General features: G+C 38.5%; 1 protein-coding gene across 3 annotated transcripts in view; it reads right to left on the bottom strand.

Annotated features, from left to right (window-relative positions):
* Positions 1-664: 664 nt before the first annotated feature.
* The window catches only part of GPR155 (G protein-coupled receptor 155), a 52,266-nt gene continuing 40,625 nt past the window's right edge, over positions 665-12,305 (bottom strand). For 2 of the 3 annotated variants that reach the window (XM_003824238.5, XM_034954532.3), the window contains 4 exons: positions 11,429-11,524; positions 8,463-8,527; positions 6,241-6,378; positions 665-2,770 (listed from right to left, as the gene is read on the bottom strand). In XM_003824238.5, coding sequence (XP_003824286.1) covers positions 2,470-2,770; positions 6,241-6,378; positions 8,463-8,527; positions 11,429-11,524 — 600 coding nt within the window. In that variant the 3' untranslated portion in view covers positions 665-2,469. Of the gene's footprint in view, positions 2,822-6,240; positions 6,379-8,462; positions 8,528-11,428; positions 11,525-12,305 lie in introns of all 3 variants that reach the window. The other variant, XM_034954533.3, reaches the window with a different exon arrangement.

The following is a 12,305-nucleotide window of genomic DNA, read 5'->3' on the forward strand; positions in this document are numbered from 1 at the left end:
GCCAATGAGACCAGTTCTTCCCATCTACCATGTGGGGACACAGCAAGAAGGTACCATCTATGAGCCAGAAATTTGCCTTACCAGACACTAGATCTGTTAGTGCCTTAATCTTGGACTTCACAGCCTCCAAAACTGTGAGAAATAAGTTTATGTTGTTTATAAGCTATCCAGTTTATATTTTGTTTTAGTAGCTAAAATAATAGACTAAGAGAAAAGGCAACATTTAGTAATTTTAAAAATTATATATTTTTATACATGGACACTTTAAAAAGACTAAATTCTAAATGTAATCTTTAGAATTTTTTTTTTTTTTTTCTGAGACAGAGTCTCACTCTGACACCCAGGCTGGAGTGCAGTGGCACGATCTCAGCTCACTGCAACCTCTGCCTCCTGGTTTCAAGCAATTCTCCTGCCTCAGCCTCTTGGGTAGCTGGGATTACAGGTGCACACCACCACACCTGGCTAATTTTTTTTTTTTTTTTTTTTTTTAGTAGAGATGGGGTTTCACCACGTTGGCCAGGCTGGTCTCGAACTCCTGGGCTGAAGCAATTCACCTGCCTCGGCCTCCCAAAGTGCTGGGATTACAGGTATGAGTCACCATGCCCAGCCTAGCTTTAGAATTTTTAAATATTGGCTTGAACTATATAGTTTTTTTTTTTTTAACTATAGGGAATAAAGTAGAAGTTATCCTGCATTACGATGCTTTGTTCAAACACAGAAATGATACATCATATGGCAATAATTTTGTTGATAAAATTCAAATTAATCTACTCAAATTATTATTTGTAGCATGAAAGTTAAAGATCAGATTGTACTTCTGCAGAAGGACTGTGGAGATAATAATACATATGGAGGTTCTTATTCCTTTCCTTAATGGCATAGATTAGTAATTTGGGTAGAAAAGAAAAGACAAACTTTAAAAAAAAATAGTGCCTATAGGTTTTTTTTGCTTGTTTTTTGTTTTTGAGACAGGGTCTTGCTCTGTCACCCAGGTTGAAGTGCAGTGATGTGATCTTGGTTCACTGCAATCTGCGCCTCCCAGGCTCAAGGGGTACTCCCACCTCAGTCTCCGAAGTAGCTGGGACTACAGGCATGCACTACCACACCTGGGTATTCTTTTTTCTTTTTCTTTTCTTTTTTTTTTTTTTAGTACAGACTGGGTTTCACCACGTTGCCCAGGCTGGTCTTGAATTCCTGACCTCAAGCGATCTGCCCGCCTCAGCCTCCCAAAGTGCTGAGATTACAGGCGTGAGCCACTAAGCCTAGCCCTCTAGTTTTTAAATGAGTACTATTTGTCAAGGAAATGGAAAAAAGAAAAAGAACCTCTTATTAGAATCATTAAAATTCTTTTTCAAGAGATGCTATCAAAAAATATAAAGTTGTCATAATTTAAGGTCCATCTCCTGCTAGCAATACACTTGCCAAATTTGATAATTTATAGGAACAGTTAATAGGATATTAATTTTGAAATTATAGTAAACGGTTGCAGAAAGCAATGATTATATAATGTTGGCATATTCGTATTATTTATAGTACAGTTGACCCTCCATATGCACAGGTTCCACATCCATAGATTCAATCAACTGCAGATAAAAAGATGTAGTCAGGCTTACAATGGTTGCATCTGTAGTGAACATGTACAGACTGTTTTTCTTATTGTTATTGCCTAAACAATACAGTATAACAACAACTATTTACATAGCATTTACATTGTATTAGGCATTATAAGTATCTAAAGATGATTAAACTATATGGGAGAATGTGCATAGGTTATATGCAAATACTACACCATTTTATTAATTATTTTGTTTTATTTTATTTTATTTTATTTTATTTTATTTTTGAGATAGAGTCTTGCTCTGTTGCTCAGGCTGGAGTGCAGTGGCACGATCTCGGCTCACAGCAACCTCTGCCTCCCGGATTCAAGCGATTCTCCTGCCTCAGCCTCCTGAGTAGCTGGGATTACAGGCACCCGCCACCACACCCAACTAATTTTTTGTATTTTATAGTAGAGACGGGGTTTCGCCATGTTGGCCAGGCTGGTCTTGAACTCCTGACCTCAGGTGATCCACCTGACTCGGCCTCCCAAAGTACTGGGATTACAGGCGTGAGCCACCATGCCCGGCCTACACCATTTTATATAAGGGACTTGAGTATCCTCAGATTTTGGGATCTTCAGGAGTCCTGGAACCAATCCCCTTGGATACTAAAGGACGACTATATTATATTCATTATCAGAACTTTAATTTGGTTTTCTCTTTTTCCTAAGTCAGCTTCCTATGTGTTTTACATACATGTAAAATCACAGACCCTGAGCATGTGGTGGGAGCACATCTTTTCACATTTTACAGAAGAGACAACTGAGGCTCAGAGAGGTTGCCTCTGTTAACTTGCCCAAGGTCACCCAGCTAAAAACTAATGAATACGCGGCTAGAATATGATTCCATGTAGGGTTCTCCCCTGCATAATTTAGGTCTTAGGGGAATGTGAGGGTGGGGATGAATGCTCAATTTCTTTATATCTTTCCTGTTGGAGAGTGTTTGCATTAATAGCAGGAGGACTCTGTTCAGGACTCTTTTGAAGAAATCTGTAAAACAAGTACTCATCCCGGAATTCATACTCGTTGGTAATATGTTGGATGACTCCCCCTTGTACCAGCCTGTCTCCATATATCACAGCTTCACCACGGTCGGAGGCAAGGCCGACTTCAATTAGCCAGTTCACCAGGTCACAGCCACAGAAAGTTCCAGCAGAAGTCTTTGCACCACACCTGTGTCAAAGGAATGATTCACCCATATTTTCTGTAAATCTGGTATCAGCACTGCATGATAGAGGACAAGCAAGAAAAAACAGAAGGAAACAAGGAAAGACAGCATGGTAGTTAAAAGCATGGCAGGAAGGAAACTGTTCTGAATAGAAAGGGTTTGTTAACTCTCCTGACCTAGAAAGACCCACTGGAGAAAAAGAAAATATGCCAGTAATGCTTGTGAAAACAGAAATGCTTAAACAATACCAAAAAAAGTCATAGATAATGTAAATGCACTTACAAAGAAATACTTTTTATAGTAGCCTGTTATCAGATCTGTCCTGTAATAGCTGAATATGATATATTTTATAATTTATACTTTTAGTTATACTAAGTAATTTGTGTCAGGAACACTAAATATTTTTCACGAGCTCTTAAGAAGTGATTATTTTCACTATTCAAATCAAACTTTATTTTTAGCTCCATATACATCATGTATACGTATGCACTACATACATCATAGTGCCCCACAAGTAGCCTTTCTTCTTGCCCTCAGCAGGCAAGACAATCCTACTGATATGTTTGTCAGAAATTTGCTTCATTAGGAAGCAAGGAAAGAATAAGTGAGATCTAACTTGCTACAAATCTAAGACTTTTAAAATGTGCTTTGTGAATCTACTTCTTGAATATTTAAAAATCTGTCTTCCTGATGCAAATATGGGATGTCTTAAGTATGTACAAATAAACAAAGGATAGAGAGATACAGGGAAAAAAATCCAATTACACGAGTGCTGTACATTTCCACACAAATACACTATAGATAGACAACATGAATCTGTCCACAAGCATCCTTCAGGCTACAAAACCTAAAGTGCTTGACGTGGGAAATGGTGGATGAAGATCAAGGTGAAAGGGGAAATAGGTGACAAAAATTTAAAAACATTTCACCATAAATGAATATTCATTAGAGTTTATATAAGAATTAGAAAAAAAGGTTAATACTCATGAAAAGTTTTCTCAAATACATAAAACTACATTATTTTAACATCAGTATTTCATTTAGAGATAAGTTATCTTAATTTATGCCTTGCAACTAGAAACACCACATTCGACAAAAGCCTGGATATTATACTCTGTGTTAGCCTCCTTTTTGCTTGTTGATTTTTTTATTTATGGCCTAACACCTTTTTTTTTTTTTTTTGAGACAAAGTTTCACTCTTGTTGCCCAGGCTGGAGTGCAATGGCACGATCTCAGCTTAGCCCACAACCTCCGTCTCCTGGGTTCAAGTGATTCTCTTGCCTCAGCCTCCCGAGTAGATGCGATTACAGGCATGCGCCACCACACCTGGCTAATTTTGTATTTTTAGTAGAGACGGGATTTCTCCATGTTGGTCAGGCTGGTCTCGAACTCCCGACCTCAGGTGATCTGCCCACCTCAGCCTCCCAAAGTGCTGGGATTACAGGCGTGAGCCACCGTGCCTGGCCTATAGCCTGACACCTTCTATTCCAGACACCAACAGAGTATTTATTTCCTGATGACTGTGATCAGGCAGCTATAATAACAGCCCATGGCTGGGTATGGTGGCTCACGCTTGTAATCCCAGCACTTTTTTTGGGAGGCCGAGGTGGGCAGATCACTTGAGCTCAGGAGTTTGAGACCAGCCTGGCCAACATGGCAAAACTCCATCTCTACTAAAAAAATACAAAAAATTAGCTGGGTATGGTGGCACGCACCTGTAGTTCCAGCTTCTCAGAAGGCTGAGCCCAGGAGATTGGGGCTGCAGTGAGATTGCGCCACTGCACTCCAGCCTGGGCGATGGGAGTAAGACTCTGTCTCAAAGAAACAAACAAAAAAACCAGCCCATGGAGCTGTACAAAGTGGCAGAGAATGTGACACTGTACAGGCTGTAGAGCCTGGAAAGGGGCAGGAAACAGGCTGGCACGCTCCCAGCCAGTGTCCATTCAGCCAAATGGGACTGAGGCAGACTGGCAGCCCTGCAAATTGCAAAAGCTATGCTTCCTTCCCAAGAGCTGGCAATCACACTGGGCCTCAAAGAGCTAACCTGGAGTTCTCTTTTTTAATTTTAAAAAGCAGGGTTATTTTGTGGGTTTTGTTTGTTTGTTTTTGAGACAGAGTCTTGCTCTGTTGCCCAGGCCAGAGTGCAGTGGCGTGATCTCAGCTCATTGCAACCTCCACCTCCCGGGTTCAAGCGATTCTTGTGCTGCAGCCTCCTGAGTAGCTTGAATTACAGGCGCCCGCCAACACACCCAGCTAGTTTTGTATTTTTAGTAGAGGCAGGGTTTCACCATGTTGGCCAGGCTGGTCTTGAACTCCTGACCTCAGGTGACCCTCCCACCTTGGCCTCCCAAAGTGCTGGGATTACAGGCGTGAGCCAGCACGCCCGGCCCTAAAAAGCAGTTTTAAATTGTCGAAACTATTCATAGATGGCACTTTGAAATAATTGTGCTCAGAAGGGTGAAAAACTAACTTTTCTTCATAGTTTACTATTGCCAGAAAGTGGGCTATGCCTATCACAGACATTCTGTCATCTAATTCAACAATCCCAAGAATTCGATATTTTAAAGAAGAGGAAAACTAAAATTTAGAGAATTGAACTTGCCCAATGTCACACAGCCAACAAGCGGCAGTTCAGGAGCTGAGTTCTAGTATTAGTCCACACCCACTGCAGCCCCTTTTCCACTCTCCATACCAGGCTACCTTCTGATTATAATGATATATGTTAAATACAGTGGCATAATATATGTAAATAAATTATCCTCCATACGAATTTTCATACATTTCATATTTTCAGTTATAGACATAAAAGTATTTGGTTCTTTATATTTTGTTTTGTTTTCTCTTTTATGACAAAGAGAAATACTGGTAGTATAGTATTTATTCAAAGTTCATAATTTCCTGCTGTATACTTCGTTTATAAAAAAATTTTTTTCCTCATCCAAAATTAAAAGAGAACCTGCTATATACTTCATACCTTAAGGATTAGCATAATAAATATTATGTCACAGACTAAAGATTAGAACTTGAAGTGAAACATAAGCAACAAAATTAAGAGGCAGAAATTTCATTTCATTTTCTTGACAAATACATTTGTCAAGAAATGCTGAGGTGGGAATATAACATCACTTCTAAATCCAATGTATCTCAAAGTTTTGTGAGAGACACTACTGGCCAACTTGAAATGAGTGTCAAAATTCTATGACATTTTGGTTCACTCTAAACTGAAGTGTTCACATTTTATATGGCAATCAGAAGTTATATGACATTTTTAAAATATTAAAATCAACGTAATATGGTTCTTTTATATGCCATTTCTGAAACTATAAACTCACTCATAATTCCTTTAACTTTTACATGCATATGTAAAAATAATCATGTAATCAGTCACAACCACCTCATTTAGCCTATTACAATCCAAAATTAATTAATCATTTAAAATATAATTGTCTAGAACCTGTACTGGCACTTTGCTTACCTTCTTTCTTTGACAATGTTTCGGATACAGAGGTCACGGTGATAATGGATAAATTGTTGACAGGTCATTTTTATTTCCTCTGAAACAGGAGAATCCCTGTTTTCTGCTGTTTCTTTATTGTTCCATAGGAATTCAAGTCTGAAAATCAAATTTATGGCCATTTTTAAGGAAAGAAAAGCACTGAGAGAGAACTCTTCCTGCCTTATCACCCCATCAAAATGGCTGTTCCAAAGCTGTCGATCACCAAAGCTGTCATCTACAATACCCAGACATCGTTAGTCTCAGAAGCAAAAACATTCTACATTCCAGACATCATTAGTCTCAGAAGCAAAAACATTCTACATTCAATTTCCTATTCAAAGCATACTGGGGTGGAAGACTTAATCATTTTATAAACCCTCCAGACATGTTTGATCCATTTCAGGTTCTACTAATAAATGTTCCTTACTCTACATTCTACTGTTTTGAAATGCAAAGATAAATTAGAGATCAAATATTTTGTTTAATCACTTTTCTATTTTAGTACCACAGAGACAAATACCAAAAACTCGTACTCCAAAAACTGGAGTACGAAACAGTTTTGTTTCAGCAAGCCTACACATTAGAATCGTTGATTATTTTACCCAGTCAACAAATGAAGCTGATAACTAAGTTCAATGACTTTCCAATTATGCTTTTCTTCTTTCATGAAATGATTATGAACCTAGCAACTACATCTTGATGATAATGATAAAGATGAAGAAGAAAGAACCATTAGCATTTACTGGGCACTTTTCATAGCGCTGGTGGGATACATTTCTTTAGCACTTCCAGTTTCTACAAATTTTGACTTTGAAAACACAAGAAGTAGAAAGATTTGTCCCGGCTTCTTCCTCCTACCCCCACATTGGAGTATTACTACTTGTTATTTTTCATAAAGAAATCCCTGATCTTAATTCAAAGAAACCCTTCACTAAGCTGATAAAAAAACCAACAATTTAGAAAGAAACTTGAGTTTTCTGTAAGCTGTCAGTTTGATAAAAAGAGAAATTGTGTTGTCAAAGGAGACAGACAATCAAATATAGACCATGGGGTCACACCACCTACTACTTCCATTTCCAAAGACATTTTCAAGTTTCATTTAACTTTATGTAATAGTTAATAGCATAGATAGAAATCAATGTCCATCAATTCTTGTTAAAGTGCAAATTACAATGCCAGATTTATAATAGTTCCTCCAATTTTTTTTTTGCAGTTGTTTATAACCTTTGTGTGGCATTTAGTGGTGTCTTCGCAGTTACTAAAGATTTAAAAACATGAGTATCTTTTTTTTAAGCATAATATAGCAAATTTTTATTTGACATTCAAGTGTTGAAATTAAGCATTTTATGTACCATCATTTGGACACTCAAATATATTTTCTTAGGTTTATAATTTAGGCATTAAAAATACGTCCTAGTAAAAGTTTCACCATACAAAGCCTAGGATAGGGGCATCACAGGGCTAATTTTACCAATCAAATTAAAAAATGTATATATTTAAAAAATTTATTTTTATTTTTATTTTTATTATTATACTTTAAGTTCTAGGGTACATGTAAAAAACATGCAGGTTTGTTACATATGTATACATGTGCCATGTTGGTGTGCTGCACCCATTAACTCGTCGTTTACATTAGGTATATCTCCTAATGCTATCCCTCCCACCTTACCCTACCCCACGACAGGCCCCGGTGTGTGATGTTCCCCACTGTGTGTCCAAGTGTTCTCATTGTTCAGTTGCCACCTATGAGTGAGAACATGCTGTGTTTGGTTTTCTGTCCTTGCGATAGAAAAACATCAGTATCTTTGTGTGTGTGTGTGTGTGTGTGTGCGTGCGTGTGTGTGTGACAGGATCTTGCTCTGTCGCCCAGGCTGGAGTGCAGTGGCACAATCTTGGCTCACTGCAACCTCTGCCTCCCAGGTTCAAGCCATCCTCCTGCCTCAACCTCCTGAGTAGCTGGGACTACAAAAGCATGCCACCACACCTGGCTAATTTTTGTATTTTTTTTTTTGTAGAGACTAGGTTTCACTATGTTGCCCAGGCTGGTCTCGAACTCCTGAGTTCAAGCAATCTGCCCACCCTGGCCTCCCAAAGTACTGGGATTACAAGTAGCCACCATGCATGGCCCCATATCAGTATCTTAATATAATGGCTTTGTCATCACATTTACGGATACAGATTTATTTCAAAACTTAATTTACCTTCTTTTGAAAGGCAGGATGATTAAATGTTTATCTAATCCAAAGATTCCAAAGGAAATAAATCCCTAGGGAAGAAAACAAAGTTATTTTTTTCAGAATTCAACAATAACATTTTAAAACAGAGAAGTTAAGGAAGTCACCAAATTTAGTGTTTGAGGAGACAAATCTATAGTGACAAGAGCAACATTTTAAGTGGAACACACAAAGTAGGCCCTTCAAAGGCAGGTATGATGCTTTGCTGCCTTTTCCCAATCATTCTATCCCACTCATTGTGATGGGTGATACAAACCAGGGCTGAGCAGCTGCATTTACATGATAGTAAAATGAAAACGTTTAAGGGCATATATGTCTTTGTTTCCCCTTTATAAAAAGAAAATATTTCCCACTGTGCGTAAGTATTTATTATTTTTCCATGAAACCTCACAAATTATATAATTAACAAGTGTTGCAGTATCTAATAATAATGCAGTAATTGAACAGACTTTATGTAAAGTGAAACTGGCTAGTGGTTAGGGGAAGAGTTCAAGGATTTGTGAGTGTCAAGGCAAACGCCTAGCACCAGGTATCAGCCACAGGTTAGGACAATTTAAGACTCTTTTTGAGAGACAGGAAGTTGGGAGCTGCCATTTGTGTCACACTGGGATAAGGATCTGAGTGCAAGTTGGTGGAAGTAGAATGGAGAATGCAGAAGGACCCAAATTTCTTCATCCCCCATACTATAAACAGCCAGAAGGGAATGAGCTTACCATACCACCTCCCCAAGAGGAAAATGGGATGGGAATGGGGTTTCTGTCTGTCTTGCTCCATTGAACCACTTCGGCCTTAAGTTGTGGGGCAGCATTTTAAATGCAACATTCCTGGCATTAGCTGCTGTTGATGACACAGCCCTATGGAATGAAGCTCATCCCAGTCCCAGTTCTGGATAGCTCAGCTTAGAATGGGCTTTCTGAATGCAAAATGCTAAGTCAGACTATGATTTTTCAACTCAGTATTTTATAGTTCTTAGATACAAAATCAGATCTTAAACAGTATCACAAAGTGAGATATCAAGTAGGATGCTCATGTCTGTCTGTAATAAACTGATTAAGGTCATTTGTCTCTGTGGGCATAGCCATTTTTGCTCCCATCATAATGGCCAAACAAACTGTAAATATTGTAAGAAATTAATATTAGGAAAAACTTACAGCGACATCTATTGACAAATGTTAACTCATTCATATGGCAAATTATTTTAGATTTAATAGACAAACTCAGTGATTTCAAATGTGTGGGTTTTTTTGTTTTTTGACCTGATACTCAGTCTGTGGACTAATATTCTGTAGTGCAAAAGTAAGGGCTGGGTGCGGTGGCCCATGCCTGTTAATACCAGCACTTTGGGAGGCCAAGGCGGGTGGATCACTTGAGGTCAGGAGTTCAAGACCAGCCTGGCCAACATGGTGAAACCTCATCTCTACTGAAAATACAAAAATTAGCTGGGCATGGTAGCAGGTGCCTGTAGTCCCAGCTACTCAGGAGGCTGAGGTAGAAGAACCACCTGAAACCCAGGAGGTGGAGGTTGCAGTGAGCTAACGCCAATGCACTCCAGCCTGGATGACAGAATGAGACTCCATCTCAATTAAAAAAAAAAAAGTAAGGAGTTAAAGGTCAAAATTTGGAATTTGCACATAAAAAATATTTTCCCAATATGTAAGATGTAATTTATCCTTAAGTATCCATTTTAATAGTGACATAAACATAGACAATAGCACCTATCATATTACTTGTTTATGGAATTTTAGTTTCCTAATTTATAAACTGGGGGTGATAATACTACTTTGCAGGTGTTGTCATGATGTTTAAATGAGATAATGAATGTAAAATGCTTAACGATGGTTGGCACATAGTAGACTATCAAGGAATGGTAACTGCTATCCCTATCCAAAATTTATTTATATACCACATGATTTTTCTTTTTAAGATTTAAGTATCTATTGTTCAAGAAACATCAAAATGTAAATGAAATGATGTCCACTAATTTAAGGAGATGGCCGGGTGTGGTGGCTCATGCCTGTAATCCCAGCACTTTGGGAGGCTGAGGTGGGTGGATCACCTGAGGTTGGGAGTTGGAGACTAGCCTGAGCAACTGGAGAAACCCCGTCTCTACTAAAAATACAAAATTAGCCGGGCGTAGTGGTGCATGCCTGTAATCCCAGCTACTCAGGAGGCTGAAACAGGAGAATTGCTTGAACCTGAGAGGCAGAGGTTGCAGTGAGCTGAGATCACGCCATTGCACTCCAGCCTGGGCAACAAGAGCGAAACTCCGTCTCAAAAAAAAAAAATTTAAGGAGCTAAATTAAAAGTTCAGGGAAATTAAGTTATTTTCCCAAAGCGACCTTTTTTTTTTTTTTTTTTTTTGAGACAGTCTCATCTCACTCTGTCACCCAGGCTGGAGTGCAGTAGCACAGTCTCAGCTCGCTGCAACCTCCACCTCCTGGGTTCAAGTGATTCTTGTGCCTCAGCCTCTGCAGTAGCTTGGATTATAGGCATGGACTACCATGTCTGGCTAATTTTTTTGTATTTTTTGTAGAGATGGGGTTTCACCATGTTGGCTAGGCTGGTTTTGAACTCCTGGCCTCAAGTGACCTGCCCACCTTGGCCTCCCAAAGTGCTGGGGTTACAGGTGTGAGCCAATGAGCCCGGTCCCAATGTGACTTATTAAGATCACACCAAAGTTACTACCTGGCATTTTTCTGGTGGAAGCACTCAGCGTACATTCTGATGACTTTAACCAATATAATAATTCGTCTCTACTAGAAGACAAGCAGCAGCTGTCAGCTGCCATGCATACCAGCAGCTGGCAAACAAACTAAATCCTTTTTATGTGAAAGAAAACAACATCCTAATCCACTCCCCACTTCCCCCGACCCCCTACCAATCAACCTATCCAGGAAGACAAAAACCCCTCAAAGTTCTCCATAAATAAATACCTGACCAAAGTTAAACACGGCACAGAAAAACTGTAACTCAACATAAAGTCTTCCAGGCTCTTGGTTGAATAGCCACCATAAACAACTGGAAAGATTCTGTAAAGAAAGGAGAAAAGAGTATTTTAAAATCAAGCAAGCTGATAATTCCTCTCCATCCACAGCATAGTACAATAACTTACCTACCTAGTAATTACAGGGAAAAAGACTAGACGGAAAAACACTGAGAGAATATAGAGGCTTTATCTTTTCAATAAGAAAGTTTCAACCTCTCCTCCTGACAGATGTCATTCAAACAGTTATCTATTCTGATCAGATTTGAAGCAAGAAGACATGAGCCATAATACAGAAGCTTACATAATGTATCAAGATTGCCAACTAGCCTAAGACAGGCCTGATTTTAAATTTAGTTCTACACAATGAAAACAATTACATCACTAAGCAATTCTTGGCAGCATTTCTTATTTTTTGATTTTTGTTCTTAAATGGTACTTAAAGTGGTATTGGCTGATATCACACTATCTCACGAGCATCCCAGTGTGCAAAGCGTTCCTTCATAGGTTATCTGGTCCATCTCCTACCTCTGGACGAGTTACACTTGAACCATCTCAAAGAATTATATAATAAGAACTGATAATTCACAAATAGGACATTTAGTAATCAAAGAAATGCATGTAGTCTAAAAATAAAATACTGTATTTTAATTTTCTCTATTTTGTAAGGGTCTATTATATGAAGTAGTTATGTTATTTTGATAATTGAAAATTATTTTTTAAAGTTTATCTGGGGAATATGTTCTGAGAGGTTTTTTGGTTTTCTTTTTTTTTTTCTGGTGGACACTGAGGTTTCATGTTCTGAGACATTAATGTAGGCATTTATC

This window comes from Pan paniscus, chromosome 13 (genome assembly GCF_029289425.2).
Source record: "Pan paniscus chromosome 13, NHGRI_mPanPan1-v2.0_pri, whole genome shotgun sequence".
Taxonomy (NCBI): Eukaryota; Metazoa; Chordata; class Mammalia; order Primates; family Hominidae; genus Pan; species Pan paniscus.